Source organism: Balaenoptera borealis (assembly GCF_965194805.1).
Source record: "Balaenoptera borealis genome assembly, chromosome: 16".
NCBI lineage: Eukaryota > Metazoa > Chordata > Mammalia > Artiodactyla > Balaenopteridae > Balaenoptera > Balaenoptera borealis.
Window position 1 is genome coordinate 43,678,500 of NC_138872.1, and position 27,978 is coordinate 43,706,477.

At 41.7% G+C, this 27,978-nt stretch overlaps 1 protein-coding gene and 1 long non-coding RNA gene across 3 annotated transcripts; one reads left to right on the forward strand and one right to left on the reverse strand.

The window, feature by feature from the left end:
* Nucleotides 1-5,753: 5,753 nt before the first annotated feature.
* LOC309612915 lies at nt 5,754-15,719 on the reverse strand. Its single transcript, XR_014235406.1, has 2 exons — nt 15,622-15,719; nt 5,754-13,742 (listed from the first exon to the last, which is right to left on the reverse strand). It is a non-coding gene; the product is annotated as an uncharacterized lncRNA (long non-coding RNA).
* Nucleotides 13,737-27,420, forward strand: NANP (N-acetylneuraminic acid phosphatase). 2 transcript variants are annotated; one of them, XM_082359173.1, is made up of 2 exons: nt 13,737-15,939; nt 21,798-27,420. In XM_082359173.1, exons 1-2 carry the CDS (start codon nt 15,529-15,531, stop codon nt 22,452-22,454), a joined length of 1,068 nt encoding a protein of 355 aa, XP_082215299.1. In that variant the 5' UTR covers nt 13,737-15,528; the 3' UTR covers nt 22,455-27,420. The 2 variants fall into 2 exon arrangements, 1 of the variants encoding a protein (XP_082215299.1); XR_014235384.1 differs by having other exon boundaries at nt 15,796-16,400; nt 21,798-21,937.
* Nucleotides 27,421-27,978: the final 558 nt, after the last annotated feature.

Consider the following 27,978-nt stretch of genomic DNA (forward strand, 5'->3'; position numbering starts at 1 on the left):
TCAATTCCTCCCCTTCCTGGTATGAACAGGATTCCGAGCTATGAAAAACTTCTACTGCAGCCTTTTGAGTGTGTTTTATTAAAAGGTAAGATTATGCTTGAAGCAAAGTTTAGGCAAACATTGGCTTAACACCCTAGTACTCAACAGGCAGGGAATATTTTCTCAAGTCAGGAAGCTGAATAAAATGGCTGCTAGGTTAAGAAAGGTCTTTACTTAAAGGTCAAACCAAAATATAATGGGAAAGATAAAAACAGTTTGAAATAGGATTTTTTTTTAAGAAAAAAAAAGGGGGGAAACTTGTTCTAGGTGGAGATTTATTCTTTCAAAGTTTCAAAACTTCATGCATCAGTTTTATTTTATTTTTTTTTAATTATTTATTTATTTATTTTTGGCTGTGTTGGGTCTTCGTTGCTGCACACGGGCTTTCTCTAGTTGCAGTGAGCGGGGGCTACTCTTCGTTGCAGTGTGCAGGCTTCTCATTGCGGTGGCTTCTCTTGTTGTGGAGTATGGGCTCTAGGCATGTGGCTTCAGTAGTTGTGGCACACGGGCTTAGTTGCTCCGCAGCATGTGGGATCTTCCCGGACCAGGGCTCGAACCCATGTCCCCTGCATTGGCAGGCAGATTCTTAACCACTGCGTCACCAGGGAAGTCCCATGCATCCGTTTTAGAAATACAATTATTCTCAAAGACAAATGTGTAATTGCTCCTTGTGCAGTTAAGTTGGTCCTCAGCGCCACCTCAAATTTAAACAGGAGAAAAGCTCCCAACCAACCCCTTTCCTAGCATGACCCAGCTAAGTGCCCTGCTCCTTCATGGCACCTGCTCCCATATTCCAGATTGCCAGACCTGGATCCCATTTCCCCAGGGGACAGATGGACTGGGGACTAGAGCAGCCATTCTTTAACCTGTTATGGTCCAGAAACTTGACGTTTCACAGGTACAACTAGCACAGGTGCTTTTCTGCCAGAGGAAGGAGTGGCAGAGGCTGGCAGGTTGCTGGGGACAATACCCAGGTTTGGGAAGCTCCTCAGTTTTCCTAGTCTCAAGTGTAATAGGTCACCAATACTTGGAGCAGGCTCCAGGCAATGCACATTTGTCCCACGACCAAATGAATGAAGAGGCGGGGTTGCCCTTTGGTGCTTTCCTAAGCCTTTGGCCACGCTCTCCCATAAGAAGTTCCAGTACCTTTTCTCATCTTCACCTGGTTTAATCAAAGCCACTCAAATTTGTTGGACTTGTTCCCTGGTATAAAAATGACGTTCTGATATACCTGTATTTAACAAATGGCTGTGCCTCTCAGAGATTTATGGTAGGTAATTAACTTTTCCTAGATTCACTGGTACTAGTTAAATTTTTGAAACAATGCTTTACTGGTTGGTAAATAGTCACTGTCCTTAAGCTCTTCAAATGTCCTTTCACTGCCACTCCCGCCTCACAACTTCTCCCCTGGGATCACCAAGACCTCTAACCGTTCCAAGTTTCATGCCCAGAACCGCACCTGTCCTCAGGACTCTGTTCCATTCTGATAGGCTAGTGTCCACACAACCTCAGTTGTACTAATTTAGTGGGACTCCCCTCTCTGCACTTCCCTTCTCTCTGGGATCTGGCTCTTCAAGTCCTCATTGCCTCAGTAGCTCTCTGATGACTCAAACATATTTCATATGTTTTCTCCAGCTTTTCTGGTTGTTCCTGGTGAGAGTGTTGGTGGGCGATAAGCTAGTCTATCACTACTAGAAGCAAGAGCCATCTGTGGACTTTTTATGTGAAACAGATGAATCACTATTCGATAAGCTACTGAGAGTTTGGTTACTTGCAGCCCAATGAATTCCTAACTGATAACCTTGTTATTGCTAGGACCCTGCCATGTGTGTGATCCTAGCTCATTTGATCTTTGTGACATCTTTGGCATGTGGAGTAAAGGAAGGAGACTCAGCAGGCTGCCTGATTGGAGGAGAGAACCATAAAAAGCAGAATCTTGGAATAAGTAAGTACTTCAGGGTAATCAGAGGAAGATAGTTTGGATTTCTTCATTCTGGAAAAAAAAAGAGAGAGAGAGAGAAGAGATCCATAAAGTGTACTAATGGGATGAAAGTGTTATTAAAGAGAAAACTTTGGAAACTGCTGAGTGGTAGTATTTCTAACGCAAATTAACGATGTGCTGGGAACCCAAGAGGAAGGCATTTTGTCTTAGCTTTGTCATTAAGCACAAAGCCAAAACTTTCGGCACATGATTTATAACCCTGAGAGCTCTGCAGATTTCATTAAAAAGTACTAAATAAAGCCTGACATCTTCCAAGGTGTCCCATAGCCTGGGATATGGAGAGATAAGGGGCTTTTTCCAAGGTCAGGCTCCAGGCAGCAGGGAGCCCATGGATATGAGTAGGTTAAAGGAGAAACACAACACACACACACACACACACCACGATATGGGCAGTTGGTAGGAATCTATCTAAATCTCATGCCCTCAGTGAAGGACTGTATTTTCTAAAGATGGTCCCATCATCATGTCCCACCCTCCCCCATACTCTTCTTTCAATGGGCATAGACTCTCCTCCATCAAGAGGAGGGTCTCTGTTCCTCCTTCACTTCGCATCCACGTGGTGGAAGTGATGCTATGTGACTTCCAAGGTCATAAAGGGCTGCATTGCTTTTGCTGGCCCTTTGGGAATCCTGTCACCAGCCACATGGAAAGGCCACTGTAGATGTTCTGGCCACAAGCCCAGCTGACAGTCAGCCTTGACCACCAATCATCAATATCAGCAGCAGCAGCAACCACCATGTTGATGAGTGAGGATTCAGAAGATTCCAACCCCCAACCTTTGAGCTGCTCCAGGGGAGAAATGTGGAGCAGAGATGCGCTGTCCCCACCAAGAACTTCCCAAACTGCAGGCTTATGGGCAACAAAATGTTGTTTTGAACCATTAAGTTTAAGAGTGGTTTGTTATACAGCAAAAGCGAGCCCTCCTTCCCTGCCTCTGAGTGTAATGCTTGCAAGAGTCGCTCAGATCTCATTCATGACAGAGAATGTACCTGAAGAGACAGCGTCTGCCAAATGCATGAGCTGGTCCAAGTGGATGCATGAAGGCAAAGTTCTGGGTCTTAACAAAGCCTCAACCTAGCACGAGATCTTTCCTTATGGGGATGATTGGCAGAAATGCTGGCCCCAGCCTTTTAGTGGTCCTGGGTTTAGTCTCCCTGTTGGTAACTTTATTTTTGTATTTGTATATGAAGTGATACTTCACTGTAGTTTTGATATGCATTTCCCTTATAACTAACAATATTTAGCATCTTTTCATGTGCTTACTGGCCGTTTGTATATCCTTTTTTGAGAAATGACTGTTCAAGTGCTGTACTTGGTTTTTCATTGAATTGTTTGTCTTTTTGGAGGGGTTCTTTCTATATTCTGGTTTCTGGACTCTTATCAGATATATGATTTGCAAATATTTCCTCCCATTACGTGCGTTGTCTTTAAAATGTTGTAGGAGTGTCTTTTGATGCACAAAAGTTTTCAATTTTAATGAGTCAAATTTATCTCTTTTCTTTGTTACTGCTTATGCTTTGGTGTCATACTTGAGAAACCGTGGCCTCATCCAAGGTCATGAAGATTTATACCCATTTTTTAAAAAATTTATTATTTATGTATTTATTTTTGGCTGCGTTAGGTCTTCGTTGCTGTGCGCGGCTTTTTCTAGCTGTGGCAAGCGGGGACTACTCTTTGTTGCGGTGCACAGGCTTCTCATTGTGGTGGCTTCTCTTGTTGCGGAGCACAGGCTCTAGGTGCGCGGGCTTCAGTAGTTGTGACTCGTACAGGCTCAGTAGCTGTGGTGCACAGGCTTAGTTGCTCCGCAGCATGTGGGATCTTCCCGGACCAGGGCTCGAACCCGTGTCCCCTGCATTGGCAGGCGGATTCTCAACCACTGCGCCACCAGGGAAGCACTATACCCATTTTTCTGTGATGAGAAAACAGATATTTTGAGGCGTTTTACAGTATGACAATCCTGCTCACACCCAGAGCCTGGACATTTAGATAAAAATCTGAGCTTAGGATACCCACCCCAATTTCCCACTTTGCTTTTCCCAGGAAAAACTAAAAATGACCACTTAGAGTTGAACCCGAGAAAAGTCTGCCCCAACCAACAAATGCTTACTACCCTGCTCTCTATCTCCGCCTCACTTGTAACCTGAAGTGGAGGACGGCCCTTCCCCCAGCTCATTGTGTCCTCCCCACCCCCCACCCCCATTTCTGGGATTTGTAAGTAATAAATCTTGTAACTTTACTTCCTTTATGTGAGTGTATTGAAACTGTGCCTTCAATGAAAATGACCCTGGGGTTTCATTGCCCCAAAGTGGGAGCCTGGATGCTGAGGGAGCTACTTGCCAACCCCCATGGGTGGCTTGTGCCTCCTCATTCAGCAGGTCATGATCTGTGTATTCTTTTTTTTTTTTAAGTCTTTACTGAATTTGTTACAATATTGCTTCTGTTTTATGTTTTGGTTTTTTCCACTGCAAAGCATGTGGGATCTTAGCCCCCCGACCAGGGATCGAACCCTCACCCCCTGCACTGGAAGGCAAGTCTTAACCCCTGGACTGCCAGGGGAGTCCCGATCTCTGTATTCTGAATTTAATACACCAGCTATGGGCTCCCCAACACAATTTCCTTCCACAAGTTTTAGTGTGAGGTAGGAGTCCAAATGCATTCTTTTGCATGTGGGTATTCAGTTGCCCCAGGAACATTTGTTGAAAATAATATTCCTTCCCCATTGAATAATCTTGGCACCTTTGTTGGAAATCAATTGGCCATAGATGTATGAGTTTTATTTCTGAACTCTCTATTTTATTCCATTGACCTGTATGTCTACATTTATGCCAGTAACACAGTTTTGATTAGTGTCTTTACAGTGAATTTTTAAATCAGGAAGTGTGAATCCTCCAATTTTGTTCTTCTTTTTTCAAGATTATTTTAGCTATTTGGGTTGCCTTACAATTTCATATAAAATTTAGGATTAGCTTGTCTATTTTTGCAAAAAAAAAGCAGTTGGAATTTTGATAGGAATTAAATTGAATCTATAGATCAGTTTTGGGAGACTTGCCATTTAAGAATATTAAATTTTCCAATTTGTGACCATGAGTTTTTCCCATTTATGTAGTTTTTCTTTAATTTCTTTAGACAATATTTTGTAATTTCAGTGTAAAAGTCTTGCAATTCCTTGGTTAAATTTATTCCTAAGTATCTTGTTCTTTTTGATGTTATTATAAATGGAATTATTCTCATAATTTTATTTTGGTTTGCTCATTGCAAATAAATAAAAATACAATTGATTTTGTATATTGATCTTGTATCCTGCAACCTTGCCAAACTCATTTATTAGCTCAAATAGTTTTTTCATGAATTTTTAAAAAGTGTTTTCTATGGGAAGGAAATCCATAAAAGAGGGGATATATGTAAAGGTATAGCTGATTCACTTTGCTGTACAGTAGAAATTAACACAACATTGTAAAGTAACTATACTCCAATAAAAATTAATTTTTTTTTGAAAAAGGTGATTTGGGACTTCCCTGGCAGTCCAGTGGTTAAGACTTCGCCTTCGAATGAAGGGTGTGCGGGTTTGATCCCACACCCCCTGCATTGGAAGCATGGAGTGTTAACCCCTGGACCGCCAAGGAAGTCCAGAAGATGTGTTAAAGGATGAAAGATAATGCAGCATTGGCATGCTAAAGGTAACTTAGCAAAGAAGGAACAAAAGAGGGCATAATTGGAAGAGGGAAGTTCAGGAGTATTTATTCATTGCAAGGCAGAAGGAGACCGGTATGCAAGTTGAGAATTGCCCGAGATTGAAGAATAGACAGTTCATCTGTTAAATATCAGGATGGTAACTGGAAGTTTTTTTTTCCTTGTCTCTGAAATAAAACAGGAAATTCCTTGGCTGTCCAGTGGTTGGGACTCCACAATTTTGCTGCCGAGGGCCCGGGTTTGATCCCTGGTAAGGGAACTAAGACCCTTCAAGCTGCTTGGGGCCGCCAAAAAAAAAATGAAATGAAACAAATGCAAACCCTAAGTCTGAAGACCATTTAACAAGGGCCACCAGACACACCTCAAAGGAACATAAGAGGTGGCTAAACCAGCTTGATGTGATAGTGGTCATCCCACCCCTACCGGGCGACTGTGCTATACAATCTGGTAGCTACCAGCCACATGCAGCTACTTAAATGTAAATTAATTAAAATTAAATACAATTAAAAAATATCAGCTCCTCAGTTGCACTAAATATATTGCGTGTACTCAATAACCACATGGAGTTAGCACTATTGCATTGGACAGCACAGACGTAGAATTATTTCCAGCATCATGTAAAGTTCTATTGGACAGCATTGGTCTACAGGAATTGGTGGAGGAAAAATAGCTAGAGTAGGGGGTTCTCAGCCTACATGGAGAATGCTGTTACATTCCCCCACTCTGTTGCCTCATTGATTTTTTTTTCCCCATTATTTGTTTGGACGTGCTTCAGATCTGCTGCTCTTCCCTGGGCCGATCTGAGCAGGAAAAAGGAACTGGAGAGAGATGGTGGGTGATGAGAGGACAAGGAGGAAGCAGCCAAACAGTGATGGAGATGAATGAGTGGATAGTGAACTAGAAACATTCTTCCAACTGTTGCAGGAAGGGGGACCCCTTCCAGGGCCCGAGAGTGGGCTCTTGTCTAACACTCGGAAATGAATTGTCCGAGGAGACACACGTGCTGACAAAGCAAGAGACTTTATTGGGAAGGGGCGCCCGGGCAGAGAGCAGGAGGGTAAGGGAACCCAGAAGGATTGCTCTGCCACGTGGCTCGCAGTCTCGGGTTTTATGGTGATGGGATTAGTTTCCAGGTTGTCTCTGGCCAATCATTCTGACTCAGGGTCCTTCCTGGTGGCTCATGCATGGTTCAGCCAAGATGGATTCCAGCCAGAAGGATTCTGGGAGGTTGGGAGGACATATGGACTGGCATCTCCTCTCCTTTTGACCTTTCCCGAATTCTTCCGGTTGATGGTATCTTGTTAGTTCTGCATTCCTTACCAGGACCTCCTGCTTAAGATAACTCATGCAAGTGGTTACTATTGGGCCTGGCCAGGGGGGGCGGTTTCAGTCAGTGTTTCCCCTAACGAATTGGGTTACCTGAGCCACACAAATAAGTAAAAACCGGGAACTAACATTCAAGGGCTAATAAAAAAAAATAGTGATTTTGCTCTGGGTTTAACTTGTAAACTCAGAAAGAAGGTCTTTCCTGATTGCCTTATACAAGCCTTTGAGGGCATGATAAATTAAACTCTGAAGTTCTAGAACATAGAACTCGTTGTGGTCTTAAAAAAATGCACAACGTGAGAGTTGTGAGTTAAGTTTTATTTGGGGCAAAATGAGGACTATAGCCCGGGAGACAGTATCTCAGATAGCTCTGAGAAACTGCTCCAAAGAAGTGGGGGAAAGGTCAGTATATATGTGATCTTGGTGAAGGGGGAGTACGTGCAATCAAGCACATTATTTTTTGCCGAAGGTTTCTGCTAGTCTCTTGAGGGTTACTGCTAGTCACGAGGAGAAGACATCACCAAGAAAGATTTTAGTGCTTTTCTACATATGAGGAGATATAAGAATTGGGCTCATAAAATCAGCTCCTTAAAGTATCTAACTATCTGAAGACCTGTTCTGCCAGTTTTTCCCAGAGCACAGAGGGCCTCATTTCTGCTCTCCACCCTGAACTCCTTTCAGGGGGTGTTGAAAGTCAGCAGCTGCAGCAGCACATGATTTAATCCTTGTAGAAGTAGGTGGCAAGTGCCAATTTGTAGTTGACATTGTAAACTTCAGTTTAGTTAGAAATCTTCTCACTGATATAATATATAGTTGGACAAATCAATCTTTTAGTATCCTTTCGGTGACAGACCTGTTCTTTGGGGAACTAAAAGCAACTGTCTTTCTCTTGCAAATCTCTACAAACCAGAAATGTAAATACAGGCCCGAGGACCTGAGACTGAGCCTCATTAGCTCAGTCAGGCAAGACCTGAAACCAAGAGAAAAAAAAATGACAAAGTGGTAGTTTTAAAATTCAAACCGCTGGGAATGCTACCTCAGCCAAACTTTACAAATAGTAAAGCCTTGGTCATCTGAGCAAGCAACTTTAATGTATTCCAACTGTTCTTTGTAAACTAGTAAGTTTATATTTTAATACCTGATTCATAACTAAGTTTTTTTTTTTAAGTGAAGCCATGAGATCTCTAGTTTTGTCTGTTTATATGTCTGTGTGCACATTATACATACAAGATATCTCTACCTCTGGAAGTTATTATCAAAATTGAATTTATAAAGAGGTCTATTTAATTTAAAAGAAAGCGCTTACAAATTAAAGAAAACAGCCAAAATGACTTTCAGGTTCACATGAACTGGGAAATATTCAATATTAATTTGATACTTGGTATTAAAGTTTGTTTGTTGGTCTATTTATTATAGACATGTCTTTAGAGTCATTAATATTAAGTATAATACTTTATTGTACCTAGGTTTAACAGATGTCAAATAAGACCTTATTATATCTGTTGCAAGGAAAATAACTTGATATGATGAGACTTTATATGTAAATGAGATAAGAACTTTTGGGTAAACTCTTTAAAACTATATTTTAGAAATGTCTACTTAAAATGATCTTTACAGATATTTGGTAACTTAAAGTTCTAGAGGTGCTAATTTAAGTGATGGAGGTTTATTGAATAGCTATATAATTTCAAAAAAAATAAGATACTGATACGTCAATTACTAAATAGAGAAACTAAAGGTATTTAGGACTATTAATGAAAATGTTTGGTGCCACCTTGAGATGTCCTCTATAAGAAAATGAATGTATTTAGAAATTACCACTGGTATTTATGTTCACCAATCTACAGAATGCTAATGTAAAAGAAAATTCATAATTGCTTACTTCTTAGTTTTCACTAGAAATTAAGGTTTTTAAGACTTGAGGATTCTAATTTAAACATGTAATTAAAGCTAATAGGAAGCATTTCAGTATACAGTACGAAAGTAGAATGTGTGTTTTCAGTAGAGAAGGTATGATGAATGGAATTACATTTTATTGAGGAAAAAATTTTATACATGGTCAGGATTAACTAAATTTAGATTGAAGTTAATTAAGTAAATGGATTTTGTTGTTAAGTAAGGTAGTACATGACTGGAATTTGAACAAAGTTTCTTAGAGTGCTCCTTTTTGATAACAGATTGTGTGAGTTTCTGTGCCCTTAGGTAATCTATTTGTGAGTTTGGTTAAATGAATACATATTGTTTCATAGAGACCTATGATCCTGTTGTGTTTTAAAAACCTTTTTGATATTTTTTAACAAACTTCCCAAATATCAAAATCGAACTAAAGCTCTTTTAGCCTCCAGCTGACTCTGGGATGCTTCAAAGGAACATCTCTGAGACATCTCAGAGAGGAATGTTAAACTAAGTTTATTTGGTATGTTTAATTACTTCAGAAACATTGTCAAGTGATTGGAGATGAACCTCAGGTTATAGTTTATGGATAAATGTTATTAATACAGATATTCCAAAATTTATATGGAATCCCTAACATCTGATATGTCCTGATATAATGTTATCAGTCATAATTCTAGTTATTATCCAAAAATGTTATATGTCACAGAAATATCCAAGTTTCCTGCTAATTGCATTGTACTCAAATCTTTACCATGCTATTTTAAGTTTTAGCTTTTATAGACAATCATTATTTTACACTGATGCTTTTACAAAATGAAGATTTTCAAGAAGACTCAAAAAAAGAACTTTTTAAACAAATATAAGTTTCTGATAGCTTTAGATAATACCACTGAACTGGGTAACAAAGGACAGAACTCTAACGGAAAACCTGATGACTTCATCCAGATCAACAGGAATTAATTACATGAGACTGAATGAACTGATGAGTATGATTTATAAGTTTATGACTTTTTGAAAATACACTAGCTAAAGCTTTGTTTTCCAGAAAAACCTTTTCTCTTATGCTATGACCTACAACAAGTTGATAAAGTATACCTTTGTAAACAAAGAGGAAACATTTATCTTTTTCTCTCCACCTGATCCTTCCAGAATTTGGTTTCTCCAGCTGGCTCTCCTGTGGATTTGATGCAACTGGATTACAACTAGTTAAACTAATGATTGTTTTAATTTGTTCTTTGTTTCCAAATTGTTTATGATTTGTCTTCCTGCTGTACTATGACTTTGTAATGTTACTACCTACATTACTTATATCCTGTCTATTTTATAAGATTGTTGTCTTTTATAGTACTCAATGTGGCCTCCAACAAAACTGATGATGGCTAAACATCTTGAGAAAATAGATCACATTTATGACTCTTATAGAATAATTGTAATAGTGTGATTCTAGATATGGGAAGAAGCAATAAGGGAAAACATTTCCTGGATCATAATAGACTAGGAAGACAGAGGATCCAGAGAATCTTTAATTATCAACAGGGCCTAATCCGGAAATTAGCTCCTGGAGTAGCATATCAACAGGAATTTTCGCCTGATCTAGGATGAGCCTCCCAGCGCCATGGGACAAAATTTGGTCATGAAATGTTTCCCAAATATTGGTTGAATTCCTGACCAAGAGGAGGATCTGAGAAATGGAATATTTCCTGCCATATCAGTCAGTCATCAGAGATTGCAGCCCTCCAACGTTAGTCAGTGAGCCCTGAGGAAACTCAGAAAGGAAAGAATACCTGCCATCTAGCAGTCATCAGACTCATCACTCCCTATGGTGAGCCCTGAGGAAACTCAGGATGTGAAAACACAGGATACCCAGATAGCTGAGGTGCACATCAAAGGAATGATTTCACTGAGCCCAGATTCTTGCATCTTCCCATATATAGAAAAGCACTAAATTCCTTAACTTGGGATACCTGGTTTTCTTTAATTAACAATAATCTTTTTTATTTTTAGAAATTTTATTTTTTATTTTATTTAATTTATTTATTTGGTTGTGCCGGGTCTTAGTTGCGGCAGGCAGGCTCCTTAGTTGCGGCTCGCCGGCTCCTTATTGTGGCATGTGAACTCTTAGTTGCAGCATGCATGTGGGAGCGCAGAGTCTTAACCACTGCGGCAACAGGGAAGTCCCAACAATAATCTTTTGACGTCTGGACTATCTGCCCTTTGTTGCAAATTTCTGTATAACCTGGCTCCCCCACCACCACCTCACCTCCTCAGAGCAGTTCTCTCAGGGTTATTTGAGATGCTGCCTCCAGGCTTGAAGTCCTAAAAATTCCTGCCGAATAAAACATAACTCTCAACTTTTATGTTGTGAATATTTTTTAAGTCGACAGGTGCCAGGCTGGAAACATCTTCCCAACAGGTGGAAGCGAGAACTGCTCTCAAGCCCCCAGGCTGGGAGGCAAGTTGCCAAAGTTCAAAGATTGGGCTGGGCAGAAACTCTGGCCCAACTGGTTAAGAGCATGGCCTTTACAGTGAGACTTCAGATCTAGGCTCCATCACTTTGAGAAACGTATTTAAACTCTCAGTTTCCTCATCTGAAAAAGATGGGTAAAAAAATAACCACTTAATAGGATCGTTGTGAGGATTGAATGAGGAAATCTTGTACAACACTGGGAACCATCTATGGTGTATATTAAATGCTCAATAAGTGTTAAATATTACTAATAGTAAAACCTCATTATTCCAGAGGCACAAAGAGGACAAACTTTCTGCTCAGAGTCAGTATCATGTCAGGATAGGCTGTGTTCTGATACCTACACCCTGGGTCTATTCTTAGGAAGCTGCCCATAGTTCTTTTCTTCTCTGACAGGACTAATACTTTTTTTTTTTAAACAAGAGGAGGCCATTCCCCAGGCTTGGGAATTTCCAAGGACATTCTCAGGATCACACCCTTTTTTAGCCTCTAGCTCTACTTCCTCCAATGCCTTGCCCACCCAAGAGAGGACTCTCTGCTAGGGAAAGGGAGGACAGCCCAACCTCCGGTGGGTACTCCTAACCTGTTGCCTTCCAGCAGTGGCTTCTCTGCTCAAAACAATGGTGGGTGTCCTTTGCTCATGTCTGACATCTCATGACCTGCACTGTCCCATCTGGGGCTCAGAGCCTTAGCTGGTTCTCAGTCAACCAGGCCTCTTCACAAGGAATATTCCCCAGATCTTATGCTCTCATTCAGGACACTTCCAACATTGTCCCAGCACTCCTTCTCTCAGCACTTTATTCAGGCTGATGCACTCCTGGTATAGACAGGGTCTTGTGGAAAATGATTCAGTTAGCATTTACTGAGCAACTGTCCTGTCCAGGTAATCACTGCCATATTTTACCCTCTCAACCAACCTGCAAGTTAGGATTGGAATCTCCATTTTGCAGAGGAAAAAATCGTGTGTTAATGAGTTAGAATAATTTTTTAAAATAAATTTATTTATTTATTTTTGGCTACGTTGGGTCTTTGTTGCTGTGTGCAGGCTTTCTCTAGTTGGGGTGAGGAGGGGCTACTCTTCATTGTGGTGCGCGGGCTTCTCATTGCATTGGCTTCTCTTGTTGCAGAGCACGAGGCTCTAGGCGTGCGGGCTTCAGTAGTTGTGGCATGTGGGCTCAGTAGTTGTGGCGCACGGGCTTAGTTGTTCCACAGCACGTGGGATCTTCCCAGACCAGGGATCAAACCCATGTCCCCAGCATTGGCAGGCGGATTCTTAACCATTGTGCCACCAGGGAATTCCTAGAATAATTTTTACTTTATGTAACATATATGGGATCAGATGGACCAGGTTGTACAGCAAGCTGTTTTTGGTTTTTGTTTTGTTTTAATAATATTGAGGTATAACTTAGACATTAACTTTTTTTTTTTAACACAACACAAATATATTTCTAATATTTTCTGTGGAGATGCACAGAATATTGAAGACAAATCTAGTTTTGTTTTTTTTTAAAGCAAGCATCTGCCTTTTTTTTTTTTTTTTTTGGCTGTGTTGGGTCTTCGTTTCTGTGTGAGGGCTTTCTCTAGTTGTGGCGAGCGGGAGCCACTCTTCATCGCGGTGCGCGGGCCTCTCACTGTCGCGGCCTCTCTTGTTGCGGAGCACAGGCTCCAGAAGCGCAGCCTCAGTAGTTGTGGCTCACGGGCCCAGTTGCTCCGCGGCATGTGGGATCTTCCCAGACCAGGGCTCGAACCCGTGTCCCCTGCATTGGCAGGCAGATTCTCAACCACTGCACCACCAGGGAAGCCCGGGAAAATTTTGATGTGAAAGAGAGAAGGAAAGAATTGCTGAAAAGATGTCCTTAAGTAGCGGCAGGAATCTAGTAAACAGCTGAAAGGGCTAGCCACAGAAGGCAGCAGAGGTGGCTCATTTAAGGTCATCAGGCAGCGTAGGTGGGTATAGCTGATGATAGCTGGGTAGATGTAGTGGGAGCCTGTGAGATTCTCTTCTGGTTGTTTTTATCTTGCCCCTCAACTGAGCAATGCCCCATTCTGAGAAAACCTTTCAAGTTTAAACCACAGGGCAAGCCTCTCTTTTGAGGTCATGGAGTTGTAACGAACTTGTACAGGAGAGGTGGCTGGGAAGAAGGGTCTGGGAAAGACTTCCCTAGGGTAGGACAAGACAGGATCAATGTTGGGTAGCAGCAGTTGCACAGCAATGGTGCCATGCTGCAGGATGCAGGAGAGACAAGTGCTACAGTTTAGTTTTCAATTTGTGTTCCTTGATCAAGTCTCACAATTACCAATCTTTTATTTAGACCTTGCTTCCTGGAAATAGGAAAACATCTAGGTAGTAGTGTTAAATCTGTCAAGCTGACCAGTTAAGTAATGTACTAATAACCTGAGGCTCATTTATAATGAGGAGCCTATACATTTCACCACCTTAAAAGCGTACAGGAAAATTCACTGGTTCACAAACATCAACTGCAACAACCTAAAGCCTGGAGACATTTAATTAGAAGGAACTAAAGTTGTCAGTGTACTGTACCTGGCCACCACCTCCCTTCAAGCAGCCAAGTTGGACAGGTCATGGAATGCCATTAGAGTACTTGTCACAAAAAGAAACCTGTCAAACATCCAACCCATTAAGTCAAGAGGATTGATTATACATGCAGACTGCTGCACCTTCTCTGACTTTGGATTTGTGCCTAAGTCAATAAACTATATGCACATCAGAAAAAGGATACGGACTTCCCTGGCGGTCCAGTGGTTAAGACTCCACGCTCCCAATGCAGGGGGCACAGGTTCAATCCCTGGTCGGGGAAGTAAGATCCCACATGCCTCACGGTGTGGTCAAAAAAAAAAAAAAAAAAAAAACACCAAACCTATAGACTTCATGTGCCCATATGCAGTTTTATGCTAAATTTATTCTTACAATTCAGGCAATTAAAAAAAGTAACTAATTAATGCACTCATAATTTCGGCCGATTGCTAATCTAAATGACCAAAATTGATAGACTAGCCCTGCACATCAACAGAGTCATGTTTTTGAGGAATGGCTATTCATTTATATTCCACAGTAGCAAAGAGAGGTCACCAGTGATTCTGCTCCAAAACATGAAACTGTAGTCTGCCACTGCAGAAGAAAAACCTATTAACAAAAAGACAACTGATCTGATGGTACTGAACATCAGCAGCCCAACTGTTAATCATGTATCTCAGGGGTGGGCAGATTTTTTTCTACGAAGTGCCAGATAGTAAATATTTTAGGCTTTGCAGGCCATATGGTCTCACTTATAACCATGCAACTCTGCTATTGTATGGCAAAAGCAGCAAAAGACAATACATGAATACTATTTATGTACACTAAAATTTGAATTTCATATAATGTTCACGTGTCATGAATACACTTCTTTTGATTATTTTCTCAATTATTTTAAAAAATGTAACAACCACCCTGCTCACAGATCCAACAAAATCTGGTGGCAGGCCAGATTCGACCGGTGGCCCTGTTCTACCTGATAGACAATTTCTGGTCACTGATGATGACTACATGTCCAAATTTCAGTAAGGTTACCCAACAGAGACAATTTAGACAGAAGATTAGAGATTAGTTCCACGATCCTTATTCTGCTAACAGCAGAAAGCAAACACACAATTGTTCCTGACCTTCTGCAGGTTTAACAGACTCTCTAGGTACCTCAGCCTCTGGCTATACCTGAAAATCATCCAGGTAAAAAAGACACCCAGCGACCGGAAAATGCAAGGCTTCAGGAAAAGCCATCAAATCAAGGTGGACAAAACATCGGGCAGACACTACGGAGCCCTCGGTCTTCAGGCAGAGCCGTCAAACAACGGCTTCAAAATCCAGGTTACACCCTTCCAACACGTCCCCCAGCTCTGAGTCGTCTCCTGCCATCCAGCGGGGCCGCAGACTCGTAACCACACACACACACCCCCGACCCGGCCACGCTCGGAAGCCGCCGGCGCTGAGCGGGCCAGGACACCCGGTCCGACCGGAAAAGCCCCTTGTTCCGTCTCCTCCCGGTCGCCACAAGGCGCAGAAAACCTCCCGCGGACAGTCACGACGTCCTCCTCACGCAAGGAGGGCAAAATGAGAAAAGAAGTAAGCACAGAGAGGCACCAAGAAGGAAGCCGCGCTTCCGACCACCCCCTACACGTCAGCGACTCAGACAACCCCTCGCACCGTGACGGGGACGAGTCCCAAGTCCTCCCTAGGACCACGATTCCGGAGTCTCGCGGGACCTCGCTATTCCGCGGCGCTCAGGTATGGGGACATCTCGCGGGAGTTCCCCGCCGGTGCGCAAGGGTCCGGTGGCCTCGCGGCTCCGCCCCGGTATTTCCCGTCCGCCGGCCCGTTTCGCGCAGCCGCCCGCGCGGCTGCGAGTTGGCGCGTCGCGCAGGCGGCGGCGGCATGGGGCTGAGCCGGGTGCGGGCAGTCTTCTTCGACTTGGACAACACGCTCATCGACACGGCCGGGGCGAGTCGGAAGGGCATGTTGGAGGTAACGTTCCGGCTACCGCTTCCCTCCGGCGAGCCCGGCGCTCCGCCCCGCGCGCTCTCTCGCCCCCTTGGGCCACCGGCCCACTGCCCTGTCGGCTCCCTCCGCGCCGGCGCTCCTGGTCCCGGAGGCCCCTCGTGCCGGCCCGCGGCGGCGGCCCCGCTCAGAGAGCGGGGAGGCTGCGACCTGAGGGCGCTCCCAGCGCTCGGGCTCCCGGAAGGATGTCGCCAAACTGCCACGAGGGCAGAGTCGCCTCCGCACAGAAAGGCGGCCACGCGCCAGGCGCCTGGCTTTCTGCCGGGACAGGTTTGGACCTGCCGGGACGAGCGGGCACCCGGCTCTCCGGGACTGACCGCGGGAGGATGGTCTCCCACCGCGTGCTCTTCGTTGGACCTTTGATCCTGGACTTTATCGACTCGAGGGAGTTTTCTCCGCAGGTCTTCCTGCTGTGGGTGTGATCCTCAGTAGGTTTACTTTCACGAGGCCTTGCTCCGCCGCATCCTCCCCTTTCTGTACCTACTGATGCTCTTTCAGACCTTTCCCGTGCTGTTCAAGACCCGAAGCCACCCCTGCTTTTTTTCGTCTGCATTCAGCTTTAAAGAGAAAACTAAGGATTGCCATATCTGAAAAACCCACTTTCAGAAGCTAATCCTTACAGCCCTGAGTGCCCCATCCTCTTCATGCTTCATTAGTTAGGTTATGTCTCCCTGGATCTTCAGCCTCTTCATCCTCTTTCTTGGTGCATTCCACTCTTGCTGCGTTTTCGGATCTGTCCAATGCTCTATTTTTATTTGTTTATTTGATAAAGATGTCTTTCCACTCTCTTATGATACTCCATAAGCAATATAATAATGTTTAATCCTATATAGTCAGCTTGCACATTTCTTGGGTTTGAATCTTGGCTCCACAGTTTTCTCTGAGATCTCGGGCAAATAATTCAACTCAGTGCCTCAGTTTCTCATCTGTATTATAGTACGACAGTAGGGCCAACTTTAAAAGACTGTTTTGGGGAATTAATTGAGATAATGTGTATAACAATTTAGCAGAATGATTCTCCAAAATATGCATTGGAAAAATGTTAACGATTATTTTATACAATTATTGCAAAAAATAAAAAAAGGGCAACAAACCTATGTCCATTTTTCAGCTTAAAAAAAAATAAGCAAATGTGAATAATTCATGCAGAATCTTTTAAAATGTCCAGTACTTTAAAAAGAACGCTTCCCTTGGACCCTTCTTTCTCCACAAGATATTACCTCTCTTGATAGCCATGTTTTTCAAGAGAAATCTATATCATTATCTCCATGTTTCTACTTCCTGTGTATTCCCAAAACCACTGTAGTGTTTTTTTTTTTGTTTTTGCCACTAGAATGAAGTAAACTTACCATCTATAGGCACCTCCCAAATTGCCAGAATCCTGGACATTTTAAGTCTGTCTTAATGACTTTACCGAAGCATTATACACTGTTGACTGTCCCTTCCATCTTCATGCCTTTGATCTTGACCTCAGGGGCACCATCCCCTGCTATACTGTCTCCAGTATCTCTAGCTGAAAACTGTACATATTTACCTGTGTGTTTTTGGCAGGCCAAATCCAGTGTGTTGTCATTAAGTTCTTGTTTTATTCCAATCCTTGCTATAGGCCAAGAGTTTAGGCTTTAAAATTAAGACAGTTGAGTTTGAATCACAGCTCTCCCAATACCTAGCTGAAAGCACCCGAACAAGTTAGTTAACTGCTCTAAGCCTCAAATCTTTAAATAGTGATATTTGAATAGTGAAATTAGTTCTCAAAAACCCTATCAGGTAGGTTTAATGTAATGCATGGGAAGCACCTACAGTCCAGTGTTCCAGAATTATACCACCGTCCACTCTGTCACCAAGTCTGTCCTCTCCTGCACATCCCCCCTGCCCTTGTCTTAGTTAAAGCTGGACTTGTCTCTCATCTAGACTGTTACTATGGTCTTGATGCCAGGCTTACCATGTCCAGTTCATCCTCCACATTCCAACTCACATGCCCACAGCTAAATAGTGAGCTTCTTAAGAGAGAACAAACTGTCTTATTCATCACCCTGTGTTTGACACAGGGTGAGTGTTGAATGGATGGATAAAAGTCCAGTTCTCCAGACTTGGTTCTTACCATTTGCTTTATAAATATTCTATGAAATGTGCAGAATTAACTATACGAGGATCTAGTATCGCTTTATCACATAATAATACAACACCCACAAATGTTAGCCTATTCAGAACTAACATGCCAGCTTTCTGAATCACTCTGAATGATTTGTGAAAGGAGGAAGGGGGAAAGGTCCAGCCATTGCCTTGGGCTTGAGGAGAAGGAGTCATATACTGACTATATATCAGCTTTAATTATTTTTTCTTTTTTCAGCCTCTTTTTTTTTATATACAATTTTTAAAGGTTACTTTCCATTTACAGTTATTACAAAATATTGGCTATCAGCTTTAATTTATTTTTAAATCATCTGGGAAAGCTATTTCCACCCTCTTCAGGCCTTTCAGTGTCACTACTCAAGAGGAAGCCTTCTCCAGAAAATTGGGGTTTCTCAGAGAACAAAGCAAAAAGATTTCTGCATTTTTGAGTTTGCTTTCTAATGGATATGACAGTGAACATAATAAATGTGCTTTTATTTATAAGTGTGTCAGAAAAACTGGAGGGGAGAAAGAATTGCATTTTTAAAATAGGTTGGTCAGATTAGGCCACATAGAGTAGATGATGTTTGAACAAAGACTTGAACTAAAAATAACAGGAGGGCTGCTTGAATTGTTAGTCTGTATGCAGCCATCATGTTTTGTGAGCATGTATTTTTTAAAACAGTTTTATTTAGAATTCAGCCACTTCATATCTTTATCGTATGTGTTATATGGTTCCCACACTGGCCCTCAAAAAGTCTTTTTAAATCACAGCTAAACACTAGTACTAACGGTATTTTAAGTCTGGGTCCAGAAAGTAGGAGGTAGAACAGAGTTTCCTTTTTGTATGTGTTGAGATAGAGCCTTAAATAGAGTTTTGAAGTAGGTGGAATTTGAGTTTATATTGTGTCTAGAAATTGATCTCCCCTCTCTCACTATCTTAGCTCTCCCTTCTTCAGGCCTGTACGCGCCTAGTGGGCTCATTCTACTCAGAAGCCTTTTCAGGCCTGACTTACCCTTACGCAAAATGTCATCACACCTCTAAATTAGAGATCTTTTCCTTCCATCCCCAATTAAATTTAGACTCCCATTCTCTCAGTGCAGGTGTTAGGAGAGTTTGCACCAGTAATGTGGACTAATTCACCTTAGGTATTATTTCTGTTTGAACTAATATTAATATGTGAATGACTGATAAACATCTTTCCCAAAGCTGTTTATATTATTAAGATGCCACTTGTTGTTCCAAATGAATATGTAATTAGTTTCTGTGTGACAAAATGGCAAAGTTAATTCAGGGAATGTAATGGGAAGCAGTTTTGAAACTTGGGAGCAACATACCTCTACAAGAATCTCCCCTTTAAGGTGAGCTAATCTGCTTTTTCAGATCCCAAGAATGTGCTTAACAAACTGCCAATTGCAGTTTATAGGAAACTGGATCTTTATTGGAAGCTTTCATTTATGAACTGTGAGCCAGTTCCTGTTGAATCGCAAGTACTGTGGAGTCCTAGAGGCCTGTGTCCTTTTATTGTGTAGCAGTAGCGTTGCTAAAACTGTATAGTGACCTTCGATCATAGCTCAGGAGTAATTCAGTTGACATTGCTAGAAAAGATGGTGACATAACTATGGAGATTGAAAAGGCTTGATTTGTTCATTGAAATTTAACTTTATAAAGCAAGAAATTTCAAAGTTTTCCCTTCACCTAAAATTCTTAGGGCTGGTTTATTTTTCTCCGACTAGTAAGACTTTTCTTACCTATTATGTTTTGTGATTAACACAAATAGCCTGAAAAATATTTCCTTTACCTTTGGTGTGGTTTTTATACTCTGGAGGAAGAATGTGTCTATTCAGCTGTTTCCCCTTTTCAGTAGGTGAATTGAGTGTCTGGTGTGAGTAGCAGATCATTTATTCCCTATAGAGTTTAGGGTAACACAATTTAACTTGACTTTGACTGGTTCACTTCAACAACAGAAAATCTTTAGCCCCAGCTGTGTGCATTGCCCTCTTCCTCAAAGATCCAAAATTGCCTTGGCATGATCGACTTTCCCAGATGTCCCTGGGACAGGCGGCTTCAAGTGCAAGCAGTTCACTTGGAAGGTGACCCTAGGAAGCACTGTAGCGGGTGGTGGAGTCAGACAGGGAAGGGGAGGAATCTAATACAGGCTGTGTTCATGAGCAGGAAACTGTGTGAACGGTTGGGGACTCTGGGAGACACATGTAGACATACTTTACTTGTCCCTTCCAAGGGGAAACCCACCAATATCTGCTTCTTATTGGTTGAGACCTGCTCCTTGGGCTATACTCTGGCTCCAGCCTATGTGCATGGGTGCCCCTATGGCGAGATAAAGCTCCCAGGCAGAGAAGCCCAAGCACTTGCAGTATGAAGGCTTTGGCATGTATGGGCATAAGGTGTGCCAAGGGAATTTCGGTAGCTTCAGCCTACCCAGCCTCATCTCTAGCACTCGCCCTCATTTGCCTTCCATTGTGGCTGAACTCAGCTTCTTACCTTTCCCAGTTCACAGAATTCCAAGTACTGTGTCTTTGTGCTGTTTCTTCTGTCTAGAATGATTTTATCCTCCTCCCATCCCCACCTTTGGGCTTGGTAACGCCTTGGTTTAAATGTTCCTTCCTCTGCCCTCCTTACCCAACAGCTCTGGGGTTGCCCCTTACATTTTATTTCCAGTTTTTTGTGTGACTGTCAAGGCACTCAACCTAGCATTTGTGGTGGTTATTTTCCCCACCAGATAAGTTCATGAGGACAAAGGGTCCAGTCTCCAGTGCCAAATACATAGTATAAAGGCAAGCATGTGGCCTGTGGAGTTAGGCAAGTATGGGCTTAAATCTCAGCTGGGGCAAGTTATCTATCAGTTCTAAACTTCCATTCCCTCATCTCAGAAAGGAAATTCCCTTGCAGAGTTGTAGGAAAGATTAGAAATAATGCATGTGAGTACTGGGCATATAATGCTTTGCCGCATTAGCGTCTTGGTGTTAGAAGATAGGCCAAAGGGATAAGAACCTAATCTAATAAAAAGTCAAGATAAAGAGCTGTGGGAACATAAGAAGGATTATGATAAGGGATTCAGAACCAGTGTGACAAAGAGGGAGACTCAGAGCTACTTGAAGTTTTTTATCTGGAATCCTAAGTTTGGAAGAAGCACTGTCATTAAACTGCTGAGGTCACAGAACATGCTTGATTCCATTAGAGCTACATATACCTGTTTTTAAAAGTATAGAATTAGGTCCCCTTTTATATGTTGGTTAATTTAGGCCTTCAGAACGTAAAATGGATATAGATGAGGAAAGGTTAGGTGAACTAGCGTTATTTCTGGGAAGAGTCTAAATATCGGTTGTTAGAAATTTTATGTTTTACTAAATATAAGCACAGTTTTATTTTCATGTCTTCATGACCAGAATGAAAGGTGGTAGACTTAAACTGACAAATGAGGGATTTTTATTAGCTATACATATATATATAAAGAATCTTCTTAGAAAAAATTGGTAAAAAAATATGAATGAGTTGTCTAGAAAGGTTGGGAAACCTTCACTCTTGTGTTCTTTAAAAATAAGACCAATTCCCAACAGAAATGGTGTGGTAATAGAGCTTCCCTAAGACAGAGGAGTGGAGTTAGAATCTTTCTGTGCTCTGGGTTTATAGGCTCACAGCATGAGTATTAAAGACATGAAGTATGTTGATGGAGTTATTTTCCTTTATTTAGGTGATAAAGCTCTTACAATCAAAATACCGTTACAAAGAAGAGGCTGAAATCATCTGTAACAAAGTTCAAGTAAAACTCAGCAAGGAATGTTTTCATCCTTCTAAAAGCTGCATTACTGACCTCAGGACTTCACACTGGGAAGAAGCAATCCAGGAAACAAAAGGTGGTGTGGCCAATAGGAAATTAGCTGAAGAATGTTATTTCCTATGGAAATCTACACGTTTACAGCATATGACACTAGCAGAAGATGTCAAAGCCATGCTCACTGAACTTCGAAAGGAGGTCCGCCTACTTTTATTAACAAATGGAGAACAACAGACCCAGAGGGAGAAGATCAAGGCTTGTGCCTGTCAGTCCTATTTTGACGCTATTGTTGTAGGTGGAGAGCAGAAAGAGGAGAAACCGGCACCTTCCATATTTTATTACTCCTGTGATCTCCTTGGAGTACAGCCTGGGGACTGTGTGATGGTTGGTGACACACTAGAAACCGATATACAAGGAGGCCTCAATGCAGGGCTGAAGGCAACAGTCTGGATAAATAAAAATGGAATGGTGCCATTGAAGTCATCCCCCAGGCCGCATTATATAGTTTCTTCTGTGCTAGAGTTACCTGCTGTCTTACAAAGTATAGACTGCAAAGTCAGTGTGTCTGCTTAAAGCACAAAAAAGGGTATGCTTACGAGTTTTAGGGTCAAATTACAGGGTTTGAACTAAGAAAAGTTAAGGCATTCTATATACTATGACCCAGTTCTAAGGATAATTATACTTGTCATGTAATGGCCAACCAACCGTTGACTGGTATTTATATCTGAAAATCCAGATTACATTATTACAAGTTATTTTTAGTAGTGTAACCCAGAAGACTTGAGGAAGTATATTTGTTAATCTGTGGCTTGAGATTTTTTTAAAAAATTATTTTGTTAATCTCTTAGTATCTTGGATCTATGAAGATACCAAGGAGGATAACTTATACATTGATGCACAAATACAGATTTTATGTTTTGGCTTAAAAATAGGTATTTTTTAAAAAATAGATGTTCTAAAACATATATACTAGAGATTTATTAGAGCAGTTGGATCTGGTTATTATAAGTACCAACTCACTTGCAAATCAAGGCATTTCACAGTGAAATTATTTTCATATTTTCTGTTTCAAAAACATGCACCATATTTTTGCCTACTTTGAACGTATACTTCTCTTATGAATCTAATTTTTCTGCATTACCTTTGGGGCGTGGGGGGGATAATTTTCCTATGGTGTGTACATGACCAATAAATTCCTCCAGTAAAAAAGCTGTTAAAATCAGCATATGGTGCTCCTTTTCCATTACATTTTCACATCTTTCCAGGGTGAGCTTATAGGTTCCTGTTAGTCTTTGCCTCTTATGGAAGTACTTTTACTAATCTTTTCCCAGGTATGCAGTGAGGTTGAGGGACCAGTCTGTCTTGCTGTGGATGAGTGCAAGCCACATGGCCCCAGAAGTCACTTTCCTGGGAGTTGCCTTGGTGTGGCCTAATCATGCTGCCCCCCATCTGTTGTCTGCTGACTGGATAGTTTCACCCATATGATGAAAACTAATAGAAAATTAGGTTTTGCTATGAACCGTTTCCGGAGTGCCATTTTAATACTTGACTGGCTCTTTTTGGTGTTACCATCTGCCTTAAGTCTCCTGTTTTTCAAATTTTGGGAACTATGTCATTGTTTCACAAATTTCTGTATCCATTTCAGAGTTTGCTTTGAGCTTAGTAATTAAAACTCCATAGGGAGGCATCTTGCAACTAGAAAAATTTCTCAAGACCATTAGGCCAGAAAGTCTCATGATTTCACCAGCCAAACTTAGAGTAAAATGGTTAATTAAGGAAAAAAGAAATAATGATTAGGGTTGTTTTTTGGTAGGGTGTTTTTTTTTAACTTTTGTATAGGAAACTACTAGTGTAAGATGTTCGGTAGTTGGGGTGTATTTAGCTAGGGCTCCTTCAAGTATTCTACGAAGAACAGGATTCTCTGCCATTGTGCATGTGCCTGTTGCACTTCTCACTCTTAATTTTTAAAAATGTGATTGTGCCCTTGACTGTTCACTCTGAAGCTGAACATTTGTGGACAGGGAATGTTTATGTATAGCTCTTCCAGGTACGGTGTCCACGTGACCTCAATTATATTGTAGCTATTTGAAAATTGTTAAGTTGGAGGATGTTGACAGGAAAATAGTTGTGTGCATGATTTCTCCAGTGGGCTGAGCGTGATGCTGAGAGCTTGTCCTTTCAGCTCACCCACAGGATGGGTCTAGACACAGCGCGTTCACTGTGCTCACTGAGAAGGCTCGTTGCTCCCAGACCATGGCAGCAGATCTCCTAGGATGTTATGTGAGCAGTTCGTCAGCAAAAGTGATCTGGCGGGGAATGAAATAATTGAGTTTTTTGTAATGTAATATTACATTCCATTTGCACTTTTCCTTAGGGAAGAACTTTGTGGTTTTCTGCCTTCTGAGTGGAGTGTTACAGAAGATATTAAGAAATCTTGGAATAGACCTATTTTATTAATAATGTTTTTGTTTTAGAATAATATTTTGTTTTTCATAGTTTCCCATACTCCTAGAAAGCCATAAATTCTCAGTTGTCCAGAGGCTTTCCCAAACACTCATTACAGAGGAAGGCCTAGAGTAGACACGAGTGGACACTGCCCCTGGAACACTGACACAGTGATGGATGTTTTCTGGTTCCATACACATGTCCACCCACTGGTGCATGAACATCTTAGGTATGGTGGTGCCCAGGACCCAGCAAGTGTGAATACTGTGGGAAAGACAGGTTTCTTAGTCACAGAGGTACTTGGTTTAGCACTTTCAGATTTCTTTGCAACCCACAATAGGAAACATTTTCTGTCACAACCCATTAAACACATTTATAGTGAACATTTAGTTAATATCAGTGTGTGTATGTTAAATATATATTTAACAAACAAAACTACTTCCTTGCTGTGCACGATGCTCAGGTTTTTTTCATTCCATCATTTTTTAAATTGGGGAATATATTTTTTTCATTTTTGAACAAGTACTTGTGGTACTTGTACAAGTATTTGTGGTACACAAGTCAAAGAGTGAAAACGTGAATAGCAAAAAGTCCGTCTCATCTCTTTTCCAGCAACCCGCCTGCCCTAAAGGCCTCTGCTGTCAGCAGTTTCCTGTGTATCTGCGTATATAGGTAGGTATGAGTATATAGAATTCCTCTGATTCAGGCAGGTTTTTATTCCTGCTTTTCAGTTTTAGGAGGCAGTGATCTTGCTAAGAAACTGATTTAAAAAGTCATGAAGCTTCTGTGAGTCGTTCATGTTAGGAGCATACATCTTTGATCTCAGCCATCCACTGTTGTTTATAAAGGTGATGGTTCCATTGGCTTTTACTGGGCCAGTTGTTCACTTTGAGGTCAGTACAGCTGTGAAACCCTTGCTCCTGCCCCAGTCTAATTGCCCTCTTCTGGTACCTATCACCATCCTGGAGATTCCCTTTGCCTCTTAGGTTGGATGTCCTGTGCCCTGTGTATTCCCTTTTTTGATTTGTTCCCCCTTTGATGGCATGCATCCTTGAGTAGTTTCCCTATAAATGTGAGAGATAAAAATATTCAGATCTTAAGTGTCTGAAAATGCCTTTATTCTCTTCTCCCATCATTGATAGTTTAACAGCATGTAATTGGATATCATTCAGAATTTCAAAGGCATTGCTCTGTGGTCTAGCAGCCACTTTAAGTGACAATTTTCTTTTTCTCTTGAAGCTCTTAGAACTTTGGTTTTTCCCCTGTGGTCCATAATGATGTATCTTGTTATGCTTTCATCCTCTGCTCTTGGCACTCTTGAACCTTTCCAAACAAAACCTTATGTTCTTAGTCCTGGAAAAATGTAATTACTTAATTGATAATTGCTTCGCCACTGTGTTTCCTGCTTCCTTTTCCTGGAACTCCTACTCTTTGGATGTTGGACCTCTTCTACTGACCTTCCACTTTCTTTTCTTTTCTCTCCTATTTTTCCATTTCTTATTTTGTTCTATAATGCTTTTTGGGAAGTTTCTTCAACTTTACCTTTCAATCCTATTGAATTTTTTTTCCTGCCTGGCATCATGTATTTCAATATCCAAGTTTCTTCGATTTTCTAAATGTTCCTTCCCTTTTTTAAAAAAAATTTTTATTGGAGTAGTATAGTTGATTTACATAAATGTTCCTTCTTAATGTTCTTTTTTTTTTTTTTTTTTTTTTTTGGCTGTGTTGGGTCTTCGTTGCGCACGGGCTTTCTCTAGTTGTGGCAAGCGGGGACTACTCTTCATTGCAGTGCGCAGGCTTCTCATAGCGGCGGCTTCTTGTTGCGGAGCACGGGCTCTAGGCGCAAGGGCTTCAGTAATTGCAGCACATGGGCTCAGTAGCTGCAGCATGCAGGCCCTGATTGACATTTTTGTTTTGAGTGGAATATTACCTCTCAAAATTTTTTTTAAAGTTTTTGAAGAATCCACGGAATCCACTGTATCTTCCATGTTGCTCTGATCTGTTATTTGGGTCTATTTGTTCACCTTAGAGGCTTTCCTTAAATGCCCAGTGAACCGTGTTTATCACAAGAGAAAGGATGGAAATGCTGATTGGAAGCTCTGCACGAGTGGCTGGGTCTTGTAAACTCAGAGGTTCCTTTTCTATAGGGTATCTGGGTAGGCAGTTATATGAAGAACCCCTGGGGTCAGTGTCTGAAGGTCTTTCCTCTTGGTCTAGCTCCCTAGCGCAGAATCTCTGACTCCTGACTGAGGGTAGAGGTCTGATGTCAGCACCTGGGAGCTGAGTGGGAAGGAGGTGTGTGGTGGGGGGAGAGGCATATGGTCACTTAATCCCTGTTCCTGGTTGTACCTGAGCCCAGTTGTGTGTGCTCTCTCCCGGTCTAGAGACCCTCTGTTTTACTCTTTCCATAGAAGCATTGTGACTTCTGTTGAATGAGGACTTCAGGTTGGAGGGGGCAGGGGTCTAGGGATCTATTTGTATTTGCATGTTTTCTTTCTTTCTTTCTTTTTCTTTTTTCTTTTGGCCACGCCGTGCGGCTTTCGGGATCTTAGCTCCCCAACCAGGGATCGAACCCGGGGCCCCGGCAGTGAGAGTGCCGAGTCCTAACCGCTGGACCGCCAGGGAATTCCCTCCATTTGTATTTGGAACACCTTTTACCCCATCCTCCTTAACTCAGCTCCCTCTTCTCCTTCAGGACTGAGGTATCTGGTGGTATCAGTGCCTGAATCTTTGGAGGAGTCATTGTGCACCTCATGATTTCTCAGCGTTTAGAAAAGCTGGTCTAGACTCAGCTTTCTTGAATCTACTAACTCCTTTGCCACTTGTCCACATGCTTTCTGCCTTCCACAGTTTTGTTGTCAGTGCCTGTTTGCCTGGTGTGTGTGTTTAAATTCCCTTATGATAGTTTCCATTGGGTTTGGGGTAGAAGCAATATTAGATGGGTACTTCCTTCTTTCGCCTTTATTGTGGAAGCTGTTCTTTTCTAGTCTGTGTTCAATGTAGGTCAAGTGCCTGTGCCTCATGGTCACTACCCACAGCTGGAGAAAGGCTGCTCATTTGAAGTGGAGATTTACAGCATGCCCACAGCTTTTTTTTTTTAATTATGTATGCAGCTTATTTCTTAAGATCTTTTCCCCAACTTCCTTATTCTCTGTATTCTTGTATACAGCATTCCTTCTCTGACTTTCATCATGATGGTGGGTTGCCTTATGTTCTGTGTTTCTGAATTTTCAACATTGCTTGTACATAGATATTTATTTTGATTGGCAACTCTGTTCCTATGATCACTTCTAAGACACAAACTCAGATTTCTTTATAATAAAATCCTTCTGAGTGCAGTACATTCAATTTATACTTTTACCATGAAGTTTAACAGTACAAGGGATTCCCTGGCGATCCTGTGGTTAGGACTTGGTGCTTTCAGTGCTGGGGCCTGGGTTCAGTCCCTGGTCAGGGAACAAAGATCCTGCAAGCCTCGCAATGTGGCCAAAAAAAAAAAGTACAGAAAAGTCAAGTGACCTTGATGGGTCAAAGCATATTTTTTTAACCAGTCTTCACACATGCGACATTGACAATACAGTTATTTCCATGGATTTCTTGGAAGATGTCATGATTTTTTTTTTCTGGGCCTCCACCTGACCTATGGAAAAGA